The sequence below is a fragment of the Fukomys damarensis genome, unplaced genomic scaffold (genome assembly GCF_012274545.1).
Source record: "Fukomys damarensis isolate Sample0158 unplaced genomic scaffold, DMR_v1.0_HiC HiC_scaffold_16, whole genome shotgun sequence".
In the NCBI taxonomy this organism is placed as follows: Eukaryota; Metazoa; Chordata; class Mammalia; order Rodentia; family Bathyergidae; genus Fukomys; species Fukomys damarensis.
Genome location: NW_022900928.1, coordinates 108929681 through 108954108, shown reverse-complemented (window position 1 = coordinate 108954108; position 24428 = coordinate 108929681). Strand labels below are relative to the sequence as shown.

The following is a 24428-nucleotide window of genomic DNA, read 5'->3' as shown; positions in this document are numbered from 1 at the left end:
GGACTATTACCAGAGAGAGAGAGAGAGGGAGAGAGAGAGAGAGAGATTGATTTCTGTTTCATGTTAATCATTTCAGAAAATTCAATACCTTTATGATTGAAGTCATAGACATAAGGAGGGCATGGGACAGCTGATATTTTCCCCACTGTTCCTCTGGGCCAACAGATGAGTCCATCCCATTCTGGGAAACAATTGCCCTCTGATGAGAAAAAAAATTAAAAAGCAACTAAAGAAAAATAAGCAGACAATAGCAAACAGTATAGAAAATCAGAGAACAAATGTGTTCAGGTAACTACCTGTGGAAAAATGTAAAACAAACTGGTAATTTGGAAACTAGAATGGTATGAATAGGGTACAAATGTCCAAAAGTTCATCTACCTTGTCCCTTCTGAGGCCAATTAGTAGGAGCCTTGGATTAGCAAAATTAAAACATTCAAAGTATCTCAGTGTATAGTTACTGTATAAGAAACATTGGAAGCCACTGCAAACAACTACAGTATAGTCCTTCCAAATGTCGTAGTAGTAATTACATTTTCACCTTAGATTTTTTTTTAAAGAAAAACTGCTGTTAAAGAACATGACACATAAAACAGATTCAAGATCCTGAGGTTTTTTTACCAATAATTTCAGTAATGTCTTGGAGTCTAACACTCATCTCAAACAAGTCTCACAAGTATCTAGTCTTCCCAGATGAATCCAGAACCCGTTGTTCTTACACCCTCCCCCACATCTGCTGTGGTAGTCCGAGTCTCCCACATGTCCATGCAGAGCTACTGCAGTGGCCTCTAGTTGGTCTTCCTGATTCTATTCTTGCTCACTCTCTGCAAGACAGTTCTGTAGAAGGCACAGGAGCCACCCAGCTTTCCCAACTCCGTTTGCTTGTAGTGCTCAAGAGTAACTGTAGAATATGCTGGAATTTTTTGCAACATCCTGAAATAAGAGGAGAGAGTAGCTAGAACAGACTGTGCTCCATTCCAGTCTCTCCCAGGAAGGAGAGGTGCTCCAGCGCCTTAGCCCTACACGCCATGTGCTCCGAGGAGTGTACAACACGGGGTGCGCCATCTTCTGGAGTGACTCAGCGGTAGTATAAACGGGATATGTGCAATGTGTTCCATCCACCTTAGCAGCTTTCCTGAGACAGGGACGGCTCACAATGAACCTTAGCTTCTGTTGTTGCTGCCTGTCTATAACTAATAAACCCTATGTGTAATTTGTCGTGTACATGGGTACTCTACTTCTCCCAACTCAAACATTGGTTACCAATGATGCAGCTTCATTTCTTCCTAACTCAGTAGCCCCAAATCCACCAAAAGCTCTCATCCATCTCTCAGCAAAAGCCTAAGTCATGGCAGTGTGAAGGTGCTGAGGAACTTATGTCTCCCTCTCACTATTTCTCACTGACCTGAGCTCCCATTACGACTCCTTTAGCTACAACTCGGCCTGTTCTTCCTAGATCTTAGTATTGGTCTCTCTTCACCTCAACATTTGCTTCTTTACCTGCCCCACATTTTTACTAAAATATTAAATTCTGAGTACACACTCTCTATTTAAAATTGCACTTCGAAACACTCCCTACCACCTTTCCTACTATTTATTTCTTCTACGTTCTCTTCACTTTGCAATACTGTGTATTTCATTATTGTATGCTTGAGTTGTGTGGTTTAAGAATCTAAAGGGCAGAGATTTTTTATCTATTTTTGTCTTTTTTTTTTTTTTTTTTTTTTTTTTTTTTTTTTGTCCTGGGAAACAAATTCAGGCCCTTGTGCTTGTGAGCCAGGTGGCAGAAACACTGAGCTAAATCCCCAACCCTATTTTTGTGTTGTGTGTCAGCTGGGCTCCTGGAACTGTCCTTGGAACTTGGTGTCACTTAACAAATATTCACTGCTGATATTCTGTGCTCCTCAGATCTCTTTCCAGTGTCAGAGTCAAACTTCCCAAGAAGAGATAGCATTCAATGAGTGTTGTACTGGTCTATCAGATTACCACAAATTTATCATCTTAAAATAGCACAAATTTGTTTTTCCCTGTTTCTGGAAGTGAGAGTCTGGAAGTTTCTGTTAGACCTCCACCATAGACTCCCAAGTGGAAAATCAAGGGCTGAGCTGCCCTGTTTTCCTTTCTGAAGACACCTGAGAAGAACCCATGTCTTTCCTCATTTCAGTGTTTGACAGAATTCAGTTCCTCACAGGTGTAGAACTGAGGATTTTTTTTTTCTTACTATCAGCAGAGGGCCATTTCCACTTTTCAGAAGCTGCTTGCATTTTTTGCTCATAGTCCCCTTACTCTTGACTTCAAAGTGAGTGTTCTTCACATTTTGAAATCTCCTCTGTTCTTCTCTGCCACAAGTCTGACTGACTCTTTTTCCATCATCTTCCACGTTTACCAGTATATACATTACACTGGGTCATCCAGATGATCCAGCATAATCTTCCCCTCTTAATTTCCACAACCTTCATGTGTCAGGGGGTAGATGGTTTTGAAGATTTATTATTCTGCTACCACAAGGACTATCCTTTGTAACTCTCTGTAGGGTTTACACTAACTATAGTTGAGGATTTTTGTCCTAGCTGAGTTATTCGCTCAGTTTTGAAATCATCATTGTAGAATCTCATACAAACACTGATCTCTACAAAAAAATACTTCACCATAAGCTTTATATTAACTTTTTAGTATCCACCTATCACATAGAAACAAGCTCTTGAGTTGCTCTTTGAGTTTTTGAAGGAATGAGGGGAGAAATCTTCCCTTGCCCACACTGTTCTTGTAGAAGAGAACATTTTCTTGTAAACAGCCTTGCTTTGCTCAAATAATGAAAGCCTGGGCTTTGCATATCACAGGCAACCCTGGAGCTTGTTCCTCCGGCTCCTGCTTCTAGCGTATAGGTCCGCCTACCTCTCTTTCCACCATTATCTGATTTGCTTATCCAGCGTAACGAGTCAATGTTGTGTATGCCAGAAGTCTGCCCACCCATTTTGCACAAGATACTCTTCTATATCTTGAAAGAATCCCATATAACTTCCTTCCATTTATTTATCCTTAACAAATCACATTCCTTTATATGTCTGACCTGTTGCTATAGTTCGCATCTCAAACATCTTTCTAAGGCCTACGTGTTCCCAGCTCAGCACTTTTGGGAAATGGCACAAACTGCCAGAGATGGAGTCCAGTGGAGGTCTTCTGGTCACTGGATATATGTACTTGAAGTAGACCATGAGATCCTATCTCTTTCCTCTTTCTTCCTTTCTTTTTCTGTGCCCCAGCTATGAGTTAAGAAGCTTTGCTGTGCTCCAGCCATGTTATGCTACTATTACCTCTAAACAACAGGGATAACCAGTCATAGAAGAAGACCTCCAACACTGAAAGGCAAAAATAAACCTCTTCACAATAAGTTAATCTATATTAGGGTATTTGTTATAGTATTGGAAAGTTGACTAACTGTCCAGTAGACAAATAGCCAATGTCTACTGTACAGTCTACATAAATTAGATCTAGACTGTGTCCTTGTTTTCCTATAATTAGTTATTCCTCTAAAACATATGTTTCATTAACATGCTATTCTCAGATAAAAGACCTTGATGGAAAAAGGTCTTCAAATAAGGGTAATACCAAATAGCCAGTTCATCCTGTAATTACTTTTAAATTGCTATGGAAAATATCTTTTCCTCATGTTCTAAAATGGACATTTTTCTAGTTCTCTGCAAAGCACTATCCTAAATATGTAAATACAAAGATATAACCCACATAATTCAGAAAACAATACTTCTTCAAAACAATGTCTTTCTAGATGGTGATTATTTCTCTGGTGGCTCTTTGCCAAAGAGAGTGTGAATATGCACAAAAGGGTGAAAAGATGCGGGAAGCCTTGACCTCATACAGAAAATAGAGCTATTAATTAGCATCTTCTCCTTGATCATCACGTGAGTAGTTTCATTATTTGGCAAGAAACTAATTAATTGCCTAATGACTCACTGCTCCCCCTTTATACAATAACATCATTAATTATAGCACTTTAATTCTTTGTGTATGCCAGGAAAAACTAATTATTCCTGAAGCTTGTTCAACTATGATATTTACAAAGAATAACCAAAAATTTGGAGAATCTAGCTTTTCCTTTTCTAATCTCTTCAGTTAAACATAACAAAATATGATTATGCTGGGACGTGGAGCCAAAATGAATAGTATTCTGCCTTTTGATTTTAAATATATCAGTAGTTTCATAACTATGTATATGTGTTTACACTTCCTTTTCTTTCAAAATCATTAGGAAATGTTTATATCCTTTTATTGTGCAAAGGTTTAAGAAGTAAAACAGCATATTATATACCCGTAGCCTAGAATTACCAGTTTTTTATGTGTTATAATATTAATTTCATCTATTTTCTGCTACAATTTAAAAATAAATTATAGGCAGTAGAGCAGTTCAATCGTAAATACTTTCATATATGTCTCTGAATTGTAAAAGCCTTTAAAATGACAATTTCTTAAATTATCTACTGAATTCAAAATGTCATTTTAGCTTTTTATAATTTTAAGTGAACAACTATTGAGTCAATTTACATTTAATTAGACACTTTTATTGAAAGGTAGGCCAAAGTGTGAACATATTCAATTCTATCTCATTTTTATGGAGGAAGATACCAAATAAATTATTTTTCTTTTAGCATTTGTCTGAATATTTCTCTTTTTTTTCCATTAAAATTTTTGGTACATTTTAGGAATACAGTACAGTTACATTCATCATTGGGATCTTGTACCTTTACATGACTTATCTTGGTTCTTATTTTTTCCTCATTCCCCTTCCCTCCCCTCAACCCTCCACCCTTCCCTATTAAAAAGACTTTGTTTCCTTTTTCTTTGCTTTTCTCATATTTTTTATTTTCCCTTCTTACTTTTACCCTACTGTCCCACTTCCCTTACTCCTTTAGAACTTTTCTTCCAATTACACAATATGAATTATACATTTTGATCCTATTTACACTTTTAGTTTTTGATACCAGAGAAAATATTCAGAGTTTACACATATGTATCCTATTAATCTCACTTAAGAGTATGGGCTCATTGCCTCTTGGCCTTTTGGCAAAGATCAAGTGAAAAGTATGAACTGAATGTGCATCCACTTAGCTGTAAATGACTCTAGTCTCTCATTCTTTATGGCTGGAGTACTCCATTTAAAACACACACACACACACACACACACACACATCTTCTTTATCCAGTCTCCAGTTAATGCATAATTGGGCTGTTTCCAAGTCTTAGCTATTACAAACTGTGCTGTTATAAACATGGGAGAGCATTTATCATTGTGGTATGATTCTTTTCCTTCTTTTGAGAAGATACTCAGCAGAGGAAAAGCTGGGTCAAATGGGACCTCTAATTCTAGTGTTTTTAGGTATCTTTATCCATATTGATTTCCACAGTGGTTGCACCAGTCTGCACTCCCACCAACAATGGCAAAGGGTTCCTTTCTCCCCACAGCCCCACCAGCTTTGTTATTGATTGATTTCTTGATAACAGCCGTTATTTCTGGAGTGAAGTGGAATCTCAGGGTTGTTTTCATCTGCATCTCTCAAATAACCAATGATGTTGAACACCTATTCATATATTTATTTGCTGCTTTTACTTTTTTGTCTAAGAAATGTCTATTCATTTCAGATACCCATTTTTGAATTGGCTCTTTATATTTGGGGGGGTCTGAATGTTTTTATTTCTTTATATATTTTAGATAGTAGACCTTTGTCTGAGGAACAGCTGATAAAAAATTTTCCCACATTGTATGTTGTCTCTTTGCTCTTTTGGTGGTTTCTCCTGAAGTACAGAAGCTTTTGAATAAAATGAGATCCCAGTTGTTGATTCTTTGTGCTAGTTCCAATGCTACTGAGGATTTGTTCATAAAATCTTGTCCTATGCCAATGTCTTCAAGAGTTCTGCCTAAACTATCTCTCAGCAAGTTTAGTGTTTCTGTTTTAGTATTTAGATCTTTAATCCACTTGGGTTTTAGTTTAGTGCATGATGAAAGATAAGGGTCTAGTTTTAATCTTGGCAAGTAGAAACCCAGTTTTTCTGACACACCATCTGGAGTGAAGTGGAATCTCAGGGTTGTTTTCATCTGCATCTCTCAAATAACCAATGATGTTGAACACCTATTCATATATTTATTTGCTGCTTTTACTTTTTTGTCTAAGAAATGTCTATTCATTTCAGATACCCATTTTTGAATTGGCTCTTTATATTTGGGGGGGTCTGAATGTTTTTATTTCTTTATATATTTTAGATAGTAGACCTTTGTCTGAGGAACAGCTGATAAAAAATTTTCCCACATTGTATGTTGTCTCTTTGCTCTTTTGGTGGTTTCTCCTGAAGTACAGAAGCTTTTGAATAAAATGAGATCCCAGTTGTTGATTCTTTGTGCTAGTTCCAATGCTACTGAGGATTTGTTCATAAAATCTTGTCCTATGCCAATGTCTTCAAGAGTTCTGCCTAAACTATCTCTCAGCAAGTTTAGTGTTTCTGTTTTAGTATTTAGATCTTTAATCCACTTGGGTTTTAGTTTAGTGCATGATGAAAGATAAGGGTCTAGTTTTAATCTTGGCAAGTAGAAACCCAGTTTTTCTGACACCATTTATTAAAGAGGCTATCTTTCCTCCAGTGAGGATGTTGGCTCCTTCATCAAAGATGAGGTAGCTGAGTATGTCTGGAGTTGTTTTTGTGTCTTCCAATCTCTCCATTGATCCTCTGGTCTGTTTCTTTGCCAGTATCATGCTGCTTTTATCACAGTGCCTTTGTAGCACAGTTTCAAGTTGGCGACTAGTATACCCGCTGCCATGTCTCTGTTGCCTAGAATTCCTTTTGCTATTCTAGGTCTCTTTTGGTTGCAAATGAATATTTGGATTGTTTTCTCTAGTTCTGTGAAATACACTGCTGGGATTTCAATCGGGATTGCATTGAATCTGTATAGCAGTTTTGGAAGTTTGGCCATTTTCACTGTATTAGTTTTTCTTACCCAGAAACAAGGGATGTCTTTCCATTTTCTGATATCCTCTTTGATCTCTTTTTTCAGAAAGTTGTAGTTCTCAATATACAGGTCTTTTGCTTCCTTCACTAGATTGATTCCTAGATATTTTTTTTGGATGTTATTGTAAAGGGGATTATGTCCCTAATTTCTCTCTCAGTGACTCTGTTACTTGTATACAAGAAGGCTAATGATTTTTTGGGTGTTTACCTTGCATCCAGCTACGCTACTAAATGTGAAGTCTAGAAGTCTTTTGGCAGAGTTTTTCTTTTTTTCCTCATTGAGTTTACTGGTACATTTTAGGTATACAGTACAGTTATATTCATTATTGGGGTCTTGTACCTTTACATGACAGGTCTTGCTCCTCATTTTTTCCCCTTGTCCCTGCCCTCCCTTCACCCCCTCCACCCATCACCATTTACAAACATTTTATTTCCATTTTTTCATTTTCTCATATTTTTTTCCTTTCCCTTATTACCTTTCCCCTACCCTTTCCACTTTTCCTACACTTTTAGCCCTTTTCTTCCTATTTTACATTGTCAATTATCTCATTAGGACATTATGTACTATTATAGTTTATTCACACCAGAGAAACTATTTGGTATTTACACATGTGTGACTTATTTATTTCACTTAGGAGTATATCCTCGATATGTATCCTTTTTCCTATGAATGAATCTAATTTCTCATTCTTTGTGGCTGGGTAGTATTCCATCTTACAGAAAAATCACATCTTCTTTATTCAGTTTGCAACTGATGGGCAAATGGGCTGCTTCCAAGTTTTAGCTATTACAAACTGTGCTGCTATAAACATAGGTGCGCATATATCATTGTGATATGATTCTCATAATACTTTTAGAAAGATACCCAGCAGAGAGATGGCTGGGTCAAATGGAACCTCTACTCCCAGCTCTTTGAGGTATCTCCATATTTATTTCCATAGTGGTTGCACTAGTCTGCACTCCTTGGCAGAGTTTTTTGGGTCTTCTATATATCATAGCATATCATATCATCAGCAAATAATGACAGTTTAAACTCTTTCTTTCCTGTCTTTATTCTTTTTATTTCTTTCTCTTGTCTAATTGTGCTAATGTTTCCAAAACTACATTGAACAGGAGTGGTGATAGTGGATATCCTTGTCTTATTCCTCATTTTAGCATGAAAGTTTTCAGTTTTTGACCATTTAGTATGAAGTTGGCTGTTGGTTTTTTATAAATAGTCTTTATCACATCTATTCCAATTTTCTGCAGGGTTTTTATCATGAATCACTGTTGAATTTTGTCACATAGTTTTTCTGCATCTATTGAGACGATCATATGGTTTGTTTTTTTTTGTCTTTGACTCTGTTAATATAGTGTGTTACATTTATTGATTTATGTATGTTAACCATCCTTACATCCCTGGATAAATCCGATTTGGTCAGGGTGCATGACCTTCTTGATGCCCCTCTGTATTCTGTTTGCCAGTATCTTATTGAGTATTTTTGCATCTGTATTCATTAGGGAGATTGGCCTATAGTTTTTTTTTTTTTTTGGTTGGATCTTTCCCTGGTCCTGGAATCAAAGTAACACTTGATTCCAGGAATGAATTTGGAAGTATTGCTTCCCTTCCAAATTCACTGGAAAGTTTAAGGAGTAGTGGCAATAATTCTTCTCTAAATGTCTTGTAGTATTCAGCAGTGAAGCCATCAGGACCTGAGCTTTGCTTTGTTGGTAAATTTTTAATTACATTTTTAATTTCACTGCTTGTAATTGGGGTGCTTAGAATCTTTTTATCATCTTTGTTCAACTTTGGTAATTCATATGTATCTAGAAATCTGTCCATGTCTTCTGTGTTCTCCCTTTTATTAGAGTACAGATTCTCAAAGTAGGTATTGATGATCCTCTGGATTTCTGCTGGATCTGGTGTGACTTCACCTTTTTCGTTTCTAATTGCATGGATTTGAGCTATTTTTTGCCTTTTTTTGATAACATCTTTTGTGTTATTTACATATTCACAAATTTTTAGATGTTATGTAAGTTTACACATGCAGTTAATGTAGTCTTTTATGTATAATTATTATGGCACATGACTGGCAAACAGTAACATTTGTCTACCCTATTTCCTCTTCCAGGAATATCTTTTTCATTTCCTTATCCACATATCTAATTCTCACTCCTTCATCTATAGCTCTGAATATTTCTGTTGGTAAAATTACACACCATCCTGAAAGATACTTACCACCCTTATGAAACTGTCAAGCCTGCAGGTCAAGGACACAATCATCTATGCTCTTCAGTACCAACCACAGAAGCAACACACTGGGGACACATAATAGTATTTATTGAACCGCCAAAGAGTCACTAAAGAAAATGTTTTCCTAATAAGTATCTCAAAGACACCTTTCAGCCCAAATGCCATGAGACTTCATAGAGACCAGTTCATCAGCCCTCACAGACAACAACCCTGACAAATTCCTTCACGGTGATGCTTGAAATGGAAATAACAAGAGGCTTGAGAAGAATGAACCACAAGCCCTCCACACTGGTGTGAGTGGGCTTGGGTTCCATTTTCTAAGGTCAGGATTTCATTTTTGTAACCTAACAAGAGGCACCCAACAGTAATTTTAAAAATCTGTTTCTGTTAAATGAGCAAAGACCTGAGGAAATAAAGGTAAAACGATTTCTCATAGTGACACTGGCCCATGATAGGAGAGGAAAGTGGACAGATAGGACAGGTGGCCAGAGAAGACTCAAGGCCAGGGTGCAGGAGGCTCAACAAAGGCCACATTGGATTGGTGAGATTTTCTGGCCAAAAATTGTCCTGCTTAAAGTTAAAATGAACGGTGCATCTGAGTTCCCGTAGGCCCACTTCTAAGTCAAACTTTCCTACTTGTTACTCTAGAAGTCAACCTCAACTTGGCTGAGATGTATTCATTTTTGTGTATAAAAACTCCTGGACAAAGAGTCCCTTTGGCAGCCCATGCAGGTTCCCTCCAAGGTACATCTGCCTGGGTTTTTTTTGTTATTGCTTTACTTTAATGCTGTTTCCTGCTTTTCTTCTACAATAAGTACCTTTGTTCAGTCTTCCTTTGACTCTCTACCTTGTAATTCTTTCTCAGTTGAGAGATGAACTCACCAGCCAGACAGTAATAGTGCTGATCCTTGCTAGTAGGTTTGCATGACTGAGATACCAGGGTCAGTGTTACTACAAGGAGCATGAGTGACTGACTCTTTCTGGACACTATTAGACTGACCATCAATAAAATGTCCCCTAGTGCAAGACACCTGCAAAGGCTAGGTTAATATAAAATCTTCTCTCTTTAAGATGGCTTAGATGGCTATGAAGTAAAGTAATGAAGGTGAGGATAGAAATTTTTCTATGGGGACAGCAAGCACTGCATTTAGACCCTAGTTTAAGCCTATTAACCAACTAGCTAAAAGCTTCATTTTGGAAAACATTTAGGCAACAAAATATAAGTCTGGGGCATAAAAAGTTTGGAAAATTAGATAGAAGACCCTCAATAAAGTAAAATAGATGACCCACTCCTTAATTGATGAATAAGAAACAAAACCATCCTTCAAAAAGAGATTGACTTGTTTCACTCTTGGCTGCAGTAAGAGTTGAGAAAGAGGAACTAGTTTGTGGGTGGGAGTGTCTTCTGTAGAATTTTCTAAACTCAGCACCCACTCATGTTTCTCTAAATTGAGTTGAAAGTAGACCAGTTATTCTAGTAACCTGGAAAAGCAAACAGGCTTTCTCAGGAGAAAAACATCTTAACCAAGGACCCCAAATACCTTTACAAATCAGGCACATAAGGACACAAGCTATTGAGCAGCAAAGCCTGTGGATATGAGAATTATCAAATTTAGGACAGGAAATACATGTTTTGGGAAACAAGAGTTTGAATTATTATTGATGGTACAAGAGAGTATCAAAATGAAATTTGAAGATTTCAGAAAATGAAAAAGTAATCATATTAACTAGTAGTAGATGGACTAAAGCTAAACAGAGCTGACAAATTTGAAAATAAATTGGAAGAAATCATGAAATACAGCAGTAGAGAAACAAAGAAAAAGAAAATATATGACCTGAACTTACAGCATGGAAGGTCTCTCATTTATCTACTTAAAGCTACAAAGGGATAAAAGAGGAAGAATGAAAGAGAACAGATTTTTAAGGACAGATAACTAAAACATTCCTGTCATTAAATAAGACACAAATAGATCCTCAGATTCAGAAAATCCAGTGAATCCAAACCTGGATATATACAGATAAAACCACAGAATGTCAAAGTCAAAGTGCAATTGTCAAAAGCCAGAGAGAAAAAGCCAATCACCAACAAAGACTGAGAGCTGATTTGTCAGCAATAACAATGGACACAAGGGAAAGACTGAAGTAATATCTTCAATGCCATTGACAAGTAATTCCCAAACAAGGATACTATCTCCAGAAACTATTCAAGATTGCATATGAAATAAAAATATCTGCAGATAAAAACTGTGAACACAAGTGGATTCCTATATAAAAAAAGATAAATACATAAATAACATTTCTGGAAGTAGAAAAATTAAAATGACATAAAACTAAGGCAAAACTACAATCCTGAACAGCAATGGTACATAATTTGGAAAGCAATCAATGCATGCCATAATACTTATATTATCTGGAAAGCAGAATATTATTAGTAAACTTTAAAATTTCTTTAAAAGACATTTTTAAATTCTCTAGCGCAGCGATAGCGTACCTATGACATGAGAGCCACAGCAGGCTGTTTACCACATTGAAAGCTCTGAAAAGTTCACCATCACTGCTCTTGGGTAACCACTACCATAAATAAACACAATATGTCTCTTACAAACCAGTCGTGGGCCAGGGAGAGGCAAGATGCAATGAAATAAGCAGTAAAATTCAATTCATAAAAGAAAGTTGTAATCAGGGTAATGGAAAAGACACAATAAAACCTAGTGAAATAGAAATCCAAATGAGATGGTAGGGTTAAATTTATATATTTTTTTTTTTGAGAGAGAGAGAGAGACACAGTCACAACTTATATAATTGGACTAGCTTCTTCATTTAATAGACAAAAGTGGGCTGGGGATTTAGCTCAGCAGTGCCACCGCCTACCTTGCAAGCCCAAAGTTCAGAGTTCTACCCCCAGTACCACCAAAAAAAGTAGACAAAAGTTACAGGATGAGTAACAAGATGTTTATATCTGTCCTGATTTTAAAAGATACTCCAAAAAGTTAAGTATAATGGCATCTCAGTTCATGATTACTCTTATTTGCAAATAATTTGGTTCGCACGTAGAAGCATTTGCTAAAATTTTGGTTTTGTTTTCAAACTGCATGGAGTTAGGAACACAACCATGGCCTTCTTTCCCATATGAATATGAATGTGGCCATCTTCTCTAGAATCATGGAAAAATTAAGTTCATGAACCAAGGTACCACTGTTTACAAAAAGTTTAATGAAAGGATGGGAAGATATAAGAAGCAGCTGTATGATGGGCATAGAATGTCAACGGTGCCAGGAGAAAAATTTCTTGACATTGAACAACAATGTGAATATACCTAACATTATAAAGTAATAAATTTTAAATGGTTAATATGGCAAATTATATGTATTTTGTCACAGTTAAAATATTTAAAGGATAAAAAAATATCTTAAAGGATTGGGAAAGTTATGCCAGGCAAATATTTATCATGAAAGAAAGAAACTAGTGTCTTAAATATTGCTTTATAATACAAATTTAACCATACATATTTTAATATTTAAAACAAAACAGCCCTAGGGATAAAGAGGAATCCTTTTTATTGGTAAAAGGTTTAATTCCCCTGAAGACACAACATTTCCAAACTTGTTCATATCTAATGACATATTTTCAAAATATATAAAGTAAAAGGGGTCTCTGCTGGCTCTCACCATATCCAGCTTGCCACTGCAGCCCTCTGTCAGGAGCACTCACAAAACCACCTACCACACCAGTAGGAATATATACAAATGCAGCCACTATGGAAAGCAGTGCAGAGATTCCTCAAAGAACTAAAACTAGAAATTCCATTTGACCCAGGTATTCCCCTCCTAGTCCCAAAAAAGCTAACATTATCATATTACAGTAACACAGGCATGCCCATGTTTATAGTAACATGATTCACAATAGCTAAATCTTAGAAGATTATGTCCATCAAAAGATAAATGAATAAAGAAAATATGGTATTTACATGCAATGGAGTACTATTTTCTCATAAAAAGGGATAAATGAATCATTTGTAGGAAAATGGATGCACCTTAAGAAAATAAAGTTAAATGAAATAAATCAGAAACACAAGCTTAAATATTACCTGGTTTCTCTTATATGATAAACTCAAAATTTAAATTAAGATAAAAATAAAAGATAATAGGAAAAAAGATGAGAGGAGGGGGAAAGGGGAGTAGGAAAAAAATACATCTGGCAGAGAATGGAGAGAAAAGGGACACAAAAAGAATTAAGAGGTGTTATCTGTGGGGATCATGAGTATTGGTTGTAAGTATTGTTAACTTTAGTAACTCTATATGTGTTAAGCTTCTCCAGTTTAGCAGGTAGAGTGTTTCCTTTGTGGAATTCCTGAAAGTTACAGTTTCTTGTCTCTGACCTTTAGATGTGTGGTTGTCCGGGTTACTACTACTCACGGTGGGTTGTTTTGGTGAACCTGTTTGCTCTTTTCCTGTGTGACCTTTCAGTTACTATGGTAAACCCATCCCATAATAGTTTGTGGTTTTTTGCTTTAAAAGGCCGGTGCTTGCCGGCAATAAACGCCGCCTTGATCAGACTCTTGTCTTGGCGTCCTTCCTTTCTCTCTGCCCCATCTCCCCCCCGCTGCTCTGCGTCGCTGGCTCGCAACAAGTGGCGCCCGAACAGGGACCTGATTGAAGCGGCGATCGGTGAGCAATCCATGAAGCCTGCTGTCAAAAAGGGTTCCACCGAACCGAAACAAGGAGGACACCGCTGTCTGGAACGCCCAGCGGGAAAATCCTCGGAAGAAGCAGGTACCAATGGGGCACATAGGATCTAAGACAAAACTCAGCATAGCAATTCAGTCTTTACTCAGGGAGAAAGGAATTAAGGCAAAGAAAAAGTCATTGTTTCAATTTCTTGATTGTGTGGATGAAACTTGTCCTTGGTTCAGTGATGTAGAAGAAATAACTGATGATGTTTGGGATAGAGTAGGAGGAAAATTAAATGAAAAATTAAGGAGTCATAATTCTGAGAGTGTACCAGCCATTACATTTTCTTTCTGGTGTTTAATAAATGAGTGCTTACAAAAAAGGGATGTACAAGGCTTAGATAAATACCTCCGCTTACATAGTGTTAACCCCTCAGATGGCAACACAAGCTCTCCGCACGGGAGTATTTGGACCCCTTCTGAAAGGCAGTGTTGGGATCATCCTAGGAAGGAGTAGTTGGATTTTAAAAGGGCTTCATATTCATCCAGGAGTCATAGATGCAGATTATACGGGTGAAATAAAAATATTAGCTTCATCACCTGATGGCATTACTGTTATCCCTGCTCAGGAGCGGATAGCACAGATATTGCTTTGTCCTTATATAGAACAAGGAAGGTTTTTATTTCCTCAAAATAGGAAAAATAGAGCCTTTGGGTCTTCTGATGCATTTTGGGTCACGCCTATCCAACAAGATAAACCTGAATTAACAATTTGGATTAATAAAAAACAATTCAAGGGAATTTTAGATACTGGAGCTGATGTGAGTGTGATAGCTCAACAACATTGGCCCAAGAATTGGCCTGTCCAAGATACAGCCACCAGCTTAAAGATTTATTGTGTGTTGGTGGTGCTAGAGTAGGGTACCAACAATTGTGTAATTTATTAGAATTTGTAGAAATAGTTTGTCCTTGGTTTCCTTTCTTTGCTTCTGTGTCTTTCTTTTCCTGTTAATATCTGAATTGGTAATTTGCGTTCGGGATCATTTTGGAGGGAGGGAGGTCCAGGCAGACGTGCTAGTGGACTCCCCGCAGCAGGGCCGGAGAGGTTCTTTGCCCCTCTGGTAGGAACTCTGTCTCTCTGTTTATGGGGAGGGAGGCTGATTTTTTTCCCCTCCTCAAGACCCTCTGGTCAGAGTGTTCTTCTGGTTTTGGAATGGGAGATTAAGGAGATTCCCTGACAGAGTCCCTGGTTCTTCTTTCGGTTTGGTTTTAGTAAGTCTTTGTTTTACATTGTTTGGCTTCTTTTGCTCCAGCCTAGGAGTTGCTCACACTTCTGCTCTGCGACAGTCAGTTGTTAGTGAAAACTAGTTTTGGTAACACTTCTTGTGCATTGCTTTATACTGCGATTATAGGGTTAACTTTCTCTTTTAGGTTAATGGGCCAAATCTTGGGGCTACAGAAGAATATATGTTATGGGGTTATAATTTGGTTTAGTCCTTTTCTTTGAAAAGTTTTCACTTTTAATTGTGCAGGTGAAATATTTAGCATGATTTGTAAGCTCAGACATGTCTTCTTTTTGTGTTTGAACTTCTTGATGAGGTTAAGATGTTGTGATAGCTATTATTGCTGCAAGACAAGCACAGAACTCTGCTTGTGTTTAAGGGTTAGACAAGGAATTAACATTTTGAGGTAATATGCAAGGACGTGCAAGTGTTGGAGATAGAAACCTAATTGTTTTAGAAGATAAGGTAAGGTCATTACTTATATCTGTTTAGCTACTATAGCTACTCTTAACTATTTTAATTGTTTCTAAGATTATTTTGTATAAGCCTGCTAGACTTAGCATGTGTATACTAGTGTAACTTCTTATGTATGGTATAATAGCTTTTGACACACAAATCATATGGATTTGTAGGATTTCTTTTAAATTATTTTATTGAGATAATCTTGTATGTCATTATGTGATACAGTGTAGTATTTTATTACATTTACATATTGTGAAATGATCGACTCAGGATGCTTAGGTTCTCTATCATTTCAAACATTTATCATTTCTTAGTGATGAGAGCATTCAGAATCCTGTCTTGTAGCCATGTTGAAGTACTCTTCAGTACTGTTGACTATAATAATCAGTGTGATAGAATGTCAGAACTTATTCTTCCCATCTGGCTGTGGCTTTGACTTTGTATCTGTTGACCAGTCTGTCCCTCCCCATACACACTCCAAGCGAGGGTATGTTCTAAACTTACTATAGACCAAAATAAAGAACAAAATAGTAGTTTGTTATAGAGTTTAATAGTAAATGAGATAGAAAAATATTGGGAAAGCTATAAATAAGAGTTGTACTTTTAACATGAAAGGTTTTTGTATGTTCCTCTTGTCTTTACCTAAGAATGTAGAGAAGGTTTATGGAAATGATTTATAAAATGTTTGCTTGTTGGTTTCAAGTTTGTTATAAAAGGTTTACATTTATAGTTAAGAAGAGTATTCATTCCTTTAACCCTAATTCTACCAGAGATCTCTGTTAATTTTGATCTGCAAAAATTTTGACTAGTCATAACAAAAAGATTTTGTAGTTCAGTTGGCCAAAACCATCTGAGTGCACTCGTTAAAATTGTCTTATATGTTTGTCTGTCTTAAGTGTTACATGTTTGTCTGTCTTAAATGTTTAAAGATGTTTGTATGTTTTTGATCAGAATGACGTCAAATGCAAGTGGATTGTTGGTTTCTACAACCTGGCTTTATAGGATCAAATAAAAAACTTAAAAGATAATTGAATACGACCTTTAAGTTTGGGTACGCTCCTCTTGGTGAATAAAGAAGCAGCTGCTCAGAAAATTTATTCTGATCTTGGTTCACTAATGGAAGCTACCAAAATAATTTTCATAGCCTTATAAAAAGATATGCCTTGTTAAATATGTTGTTAAAAATGTCTATATTGGCTATCATCAAAGGTCTGAATTGTAAATATGTTATTGTAACATGTTTCTGATGGTTATCTTCACAATATACTATTTTCTATTTAAAACAAAAAACAAAAAACAAAAAAAAAGGGGAAGATCCTGTTGATACAAAGCTACATTTCAGGACATAAGAATTCATGTCTGGTATACAGGATGTATTTATATTGTTTGACCATGCAGGTTTTCCAGCATATTGTTTGTGATGGTGACCTTTTGGTCTAGGTATTCTCCCTTCTCTTCTGCTCCACCTATTTATGGTTACAGATATGTTTATAGACCTACCACTATCAGTGAACAGCTTGATGCTGGGTTTCCACTGAGGAGACTGGATTGGGACCCCAATACTGGAGAAGCAGAGAGAACTCTAGGATGTGTCTTGGTGCACAAGCAGAGACTTTATTGTCCAGAACAAGGATTTAATGGGACTGGTGAATTAATAAGACATCTCAAGGGTTTTTGGACTGGTCACTCGAATATTCCATGGACTTAAACTTGTCTGTAGGACTTTGGTGAGCAGATTCACATTTTCCTCAAGCCAACATTTGGAAACCTGCTGCTGCATTGGGAGAAATACACTTATTGTCAGATGTCAAAAGTTACTAGCCTTAGTTTGAATGTTTTTGGCATGGGGCCTCTAATATGTGAATTATCATAAATACTTTGTTATCTCAAATCAGGTTTATATACAGCGCAAAACATTACATGCGCTCATGACCCTTAAGGAAGGGTCCTCCGAAAATTTGGGCATTTACCTCACTCAGATAAAAAGAGCTTCAATGAGGGTCCGGAAAGTCAAAGACGGGTAAGAGGAAAAGGTTTGACTGATCAACCTAAGACAGGGGCTTCTGTTAAATCTTCATCATGTTATAGGCCTGTAAGACAGATAACCCCAATGACGGGTAAGACAGCCAAATGCTTTTCCCAACCTAAGACAGGCTCGGACATGCCTATACTTTCTCTTAAGCTTCTTCTTGCTATGGAACCAAAGTTTTAAAACAAAAAGGGAGGAATTGTGGGGATCATGAGTATTGGTTGTAAGTATTGTTAACTTTAGTAACTCTATATGTGTTAAGCTTCTCCAGTTTAGCAGGTAGAGTGTTTCCTTTGTGGAATTCCTGAAAGTTACAGTTTCTTGTCTCTGACCTTTAGATGTGTGGTTGTCCGGGTTACTACTACTCACGGTGGGTTGTTTTGGTGAACCTGTTTGCTCTTTTCCTGTGTGACCTTTCAGTTACTATGGTAAACCCATCCCATAATAGTTTGTGGTTTTTTGCTTTAAAAGGCCGGTGCTTGCCAGCAATAAACGCCGCCTTGATCAGACTCTTGTCTTGGCGTCCTTCCTTTCTCTCTGCCCCATCTCCACCCCGCTGCTCTTTCAGGTTTGAGACACTGCTGGACAGTGCTCTGCGTCGCCGGCTCGCGACAGTTATCTATATGTACCAACTCCTCACAATGAACGTAATCACTGTGTACTGCTAATGTACTAACAAAAAAAGATGAAGAAAAAAATCCAGTGATTTTTTTCAGTGAAAAAATTGTCATCATAGTATTATATTTTAAGATATGTATCACAGGAAAGAATTGCTCAAGCACATTAGTAATCATTATGGTACAGAATATACCAACCACAAACTAATAGTCTTAATTTAGTGGATTCTATAAAACAGCATACTGAGAACAAGAGAATACATGTTCCTTTGAGTAGTGCATGAAATATTTGTCAGAATTAACTACAGTAAGTCTCAACATGTTTTTGTTTATGTGCTAGGGCTTAAACCAGGGCCTTATGTATGACAAGCCAATTATGTACCTCCAGCCTTAAATAAACTTTTTAAAATCAGTATCATGCAAAGCACATTCTTAGATTATACCAAGAGAGAAATCAATCAATCACAGTGTTTCAATATTGGAAAACCAGTATGAAGCATATATTAAACAATTTATTATAGAGGTCTAATTTTAAGGACTCTGTATACTACATTCAGTTTGTTGGAAATTTAGAGAGCCCACGTGAATTTACAACTAATTTACAGGCAAATGGAAATAAATGTATCAGTTTATTAACAAAACTTTGTCTGCAGAGCATGACTTGGTTGGATATTAATGAGCTTGTTTACTTGCTGCTCTGAATTGAGCTCACTGCATAAAAGTGCAGGTAATCTCCTCAGAGATGGAGCCTCCACCCTCATGCTCATTGCACGATCAAGGGGAAGCCTGTGCGCATGGTCCTACCGGCAAGCCAATCCCCAGTGCAGGCCTGATGTACACACACCCATTACTGTTCCAAACTCACTAATTGGGCAAGTCTTTCTCCCCAGGAGGAGGAAAGAACAAGGGGGGCAGAGACAAGAAAAAAATCGTTGTTCTGCTATACACCCTTCCACATGTAAATACAGACTGACTGGTGAAGATCACCCAAATCAGTAAGGAGGGAAACTCAGTTCTAGTGAGGACTGGGGTGGAGAAGCACAAAGGGAACAGTTTCCCGGCCATCCTTACCTCCTTCCTGGAGTTGAGCTGTGATGTTTTGTTCACACTGCACTTTAGCTTTTGTAACAAGAACGATCTGCTCCTCTATAGTGACGACGCCATCAGAATCCAGCTGCAAAAATGAACAAAATGAAATATTCCCATCCTCTTTCTTTTTTTTTTTTTTCTTCATTGAGTTTATTGGTACATTTTAGGTATATAGTACAGTTACATTCATCATTGGGATCTTATACCTCTACATGACAGGTCTTGGTTCTCATTTTTTCCCCTTGTCCCTGCCTTCCCTTCACACCCTCCTCCCCTCCCCGTTTACAAACATTTTATTTCCATTTTTTTCATTTTCTCCTATTTTTTTCTTTCCCTTATTACCTTTCTTTAAAAAACCATGAAACAAACTTTCATCATTCTAATATAATTGATGTTCTGTTTTGATATCAAGCAATTTGGAACAGTCTTTATCAGAAAAAAATGTAAAATTCATGAATGGAAAACTTTACTTTCACCTGATTAGGCTTAAAAATTAAAATGTAGTATCAGAAAGTGTGAGGAAATTTTTAATATAGTTAAGTAACTATATTAGAGATGATATATTTAAAAATAATATACACTGAAAATTTCCTGAAATGTTAAGAAGACCCATTATTTAATTATAGAACACTAAAGTAGAAATGGATTAGAAGACTAAATTTAGCTATGCTAAAAATTTACCAGTGAAGCCTTGGAAAAAATTATTCACCATATTTGGGTTTTGTATTGTTATCTATAAAATAAATCAGTCAACATGGTTTCTAGGTACCTTTTTGACTTAGTGGGCAGCCTCCATAATGGCAAGGTATGTGCCACCATGTTCATTACCTATTTAATTGCAGTTTTTAAACATTTTAATATGAAAAATAATCTGATATTAGACTTTGGTTTTTTTTATATTTTTATGTAGTAAATTTTTGCATGCCTAAAGATGGCAATTGCAAAATCACACTACCTCACTAACTGAAACTTCCCTTTACACCTGAACCTGCTTTCAACAATCACAAGGCTTCTTCAAGCACTGTCAGAAAAAACACTAATAATTGGAACAGAGAGAGATCTAATAGCATTTAAAAAGACTCCAACACACATGTTTCTTTCTCTTTTCACTAACTTAATACCCAGTCCTACTATGGAACATTATTCCTAACTCACAACAAGTGAATAATCAATACTTGGATAAAGTCACCTACATTTGGTTTTAATGCCACCAGAAATGAAAAGGAAATTCTGTTGTTGCAAAACTTTAATTTCAATGAAATACATTTTTAAATGTGGTACTATATTCACAGTTGTCTGCAAGTGGAATTAGTAAATGTCATGCTTAACAGAAATCTGGTAATTCTTCATTATAATGAGTTTGAAAATCATAATATTTGCAAGTTTGAGATGATGGTAGAGATCATTGTAGCAGTCAAGGTTTCAACAGAGAACTATTGAGATTTAAAGATAGATTCTAGAGAATAGCAAAAGCCATCCTAGGCAACAGAGACATGGCAGGGGGTATAACAATTCCCAATTTGAAACTATACTAGAAAGCCCTGTAATAAAAACAGCATGGTACTGACAAAAAAACAGACCTGAGGATCAGTGGAATAGATTGAAAGATAACAGAAACAACTTCAGATGTACTCAGCTACCTCATCTTTGACAAAGGAGCTAACCATCCTCACTGAATGAAAGATAGCCTCTTTAATAAATAGTGTTGGAAAATTGGATTTTGACCTGCCAAAGATTAAAACTAGACTCTTATCTTTTCACCATGTACTAAACTAAAATCCAAGTAGATTAAAGATATAAATATTTTTTAAAAGACACTAAATCTGCTGGAAGATAAATTAGGCCCTTTAAGACATTGGCATAGGAAAAGACTTTATGAACAAATCCTCAGTAGCATGGGAACTAGCACACAGAATCAACAACTGGGATCTCATCTTATTAAAAAGCTTCTGCACTTCAAAAGAAACTACCAACAGAGCTAAGAGACAGCCATCAATGCGGGGAAAAAAAATTTACCAGCTGCTCCTCAGACAAAGGACTACTACCTAGAATATATAACGCCCTCAAAAAATCAGGCCCCCCAAATATAAAGACCCAATTCAAAAATGGGCATCTCAAATGAACAGACATTTCTCAGACAAAGAAGTAAAAGCAGCAAGTAAATACTGAAAAAATGTTCCACATCACTGGTCATTCCAGAGATGCAGATGAAAACAACACTGAGATTCCACCTCACCCACAAAGAATGGCTGCTATCAAGAAATCAAACAATAGCAAATGTTGGCAGGGTTGTGGGGAGAAAGGAACGCTTCTCCATTGTTGGTGGGAGTGCAGACTGGTGCAACCACTATGGAAATCATTATGGAGATATCTCAAAGAGGTGGGACTAGAGTATCTTTCCAAAAGAATTAAAAGAATCATATCACAGAGAATATATGTGCACCTATGTTTATAGCAGCACAGTTTGTAATAGCTAAAACTTGGAAACAGCCCAATTGCCCATCAGTTGGAGACTGGATAAAGAAGATGTGGTTTTTTTCTAGAATGGAATACTACTCAGTCATAAAGAATAAGAAATTAGAGTCATTCATAGGAGAATGGATGCATATTGAGGTCATAGTCTTAAGTGAAATAAATAAGTCACACGTGTAAATACCAAATAGTTTCTCTGGTGTGAAAACTATAATTGTAAATAAGATCCTAATGGTATAACTGACAATGTGAAATAGGAAGAAAATGGCTAAAGAGGAAGTAGGAAGGGGAGGGGAAAGGAAATAAGGGAAAAGAAAAAATGTGAAAAAAGGAAAAAATGAAAACAAAGTCTTTGCGAATAGGGAAAGGTGAAGGGGGTGAAGGGAGGGAAAAAAACAAGAACCAAGATATATCATGTAAAGGTACAAGATCCCAATGATAAATGTAACTATTGTTTGCTTTAAATGTACCAATAAACTTCATGGAGGGCTGGGCGTGGTGGCACACACTTGTAATCCCAGCACTGGGGATGCTGAAGCAGGAGGATCACTGTGAGTTCAAGACCAGCCTGAGCTACATAATGAGTTCCGGAACTAGGTCAGTCTGAACTACATAGTGAGATACTGTCTCAAAAAAGAAAAAAAAAACTTAATGAGGAAAAAAAAACATCAGAAATAAATTCCTGTGTGAACTGCAATGAAAATACAAATAAAATTCAACCACAGTGAAAAAAAAAGACACATTCTTCCTAACATAAAAAACACAATAAATAACAATAATATATTATATATTTCAATATAGCCTGAAGAGATTTTGAATATTATCATTCCAAAAATGTTAAATGTTTGATGTGACGAATACGCTAATGTTGTTTAAAAAAATTTTTAAACACTGTTTCATTTTTGTCAACCAAATCTGCCACAAAGTGATTGTGAAAAACAAGTTATATAAAAATATTTTAAATCTGATTATGTTATACTTAGCAAAAATATCTCCTTTCTAAATAATGTTTCTTTCATGGATATAATGCCTCCTTAGATAAACTTATTATAATATTCATATGTCAAATTTAACTTTCATTTGGGAAAGATGTTTAAACATATTTTTAAAATTGAATTCCCTCCTAGCCTAGTGTGACAATTAATTCTGCATCAGTCTGAGTGGGCATGGAGTGCTAAGGTTAAGCACTCCTTCCGGTGTGTGTGTGTGAAGATGTCTCTAAGTAAGATTTGGTTTGAACTGGCAGACTCAGAAGATCTCCCTCCCTGATGTAGGTGCCCTCATCAAATGGTTGAGGTCCTGGAAAGAACAAAAGGCAGAGGAAGAAAATACTCACAATTTCTGCTCCCCCTTCACTACTCCCTCCTCACTGTGTAAGATCGGACATCTTGTCTCATCTTTTCTTTTTGTTTTTAATTAAATATTGCAAACATACATGATAACAACAAATGAAGATACTAAATAAAAATTTCAAATATGCATATATATGACAGCAAAAAAAGGATATGAAATAAACAAAAATTTATGTAACAGACTAATAATCAAAATACATTATTAGTTTGATCTGATCTTCAAATATTATGTTATCTCATTTTCTTATAATATTTTTGAAATAATGTAATTACAAATAAAACAAAGTTACATATTATAATTGATAAACTGTCCTCAAAATTTTGTGATTTATAAACTCCTTGGTTTTATTAATTGATAAATATAATATGCTTGTTGATTGTACCACTTACATTTTCTAACAAAACTTCCCACAGAAAAAAAAATACTTATATTTCAAATCCAAAAACAACTAAAAAAATCACATCTTTAAGATCAGATTTTTGTTTCTATTATATCCCATACTTATTTTTATTATATTTTATAAGCATAATGATAGAATTTAACACCAGTACATATGTAATATTCTTCCCAAATGAATGACTATGAATTAAGTCAGCATGTAATTTAAAGAAATCATAAGGTTACCAGAGAAACTATCAATATGCCAATTGTGCACAATCCTACCACATTCATGACCATGTATCTCATTTAATAGTGCACACATATGTGTAAAAACATACCCCCCACACATATACACAATGCATGTTTTCTACAATACACTATATATTTTGGTATAATAAAAAAAGGGCAGTGATGTGTGGAATACTGGTGATTTGTGTGATTTGAGAAAAAACAAATATCATCTTCGAGGGAGTTGGAGAATTTGTAATATGTACCAGATACTAAATGATATTAATGATTTATTTAAATATAGTTATAATAAAATTTACTTAAAAATTAATATTCATTATCAGTAGAAAATAGGTACAAAGATATATTGACAACATAACAACATTTGTCTTCACAAATTTCCAACCAAACAAGCTGTAGTGACAGAAAAGGAAGTTTGTAAAAAGCAGAGATGAAAAAGGAAAATGACAGATGGACCTTAATACTTTTCATAATACTCATATATACAGATTTCATAAATTCTCAAATAAAAAAGCAAAGAAAATGAGAACCAAAATAACTCATCAATTTGGTAGAACAACATATAAAGACAAGGATTAAT

The 24428-nt window shown here is 36.0% G+C and overlaps 1 protein-coding gene across 1 annotated transcript in view; it reads right to left on the bottom strand.

Annotated features, from left to right (window-relative positions):
* The window catches only part of Pth2r (parathyroid hormone 2 receptor), a 119931-nt gene that overhangs the window by 73940 nt on the left and 21563 nt on the right, over positions 1–24428 (bottom strand). The window contains exons 2-3 of the mRNA XM_010616205.2: positions 19376–19478; positions 89–199 (exon numbers count right to left, since the gene is read on the bottom strand). Coding sequence (XP_010614507.1) covers positions 89–199; positions 19376–19478 — 214 coding nt within the window. The remainder of the gene's footprint in view (positions 1–88; positions 200–19375; positions 19479–24428) is intronic.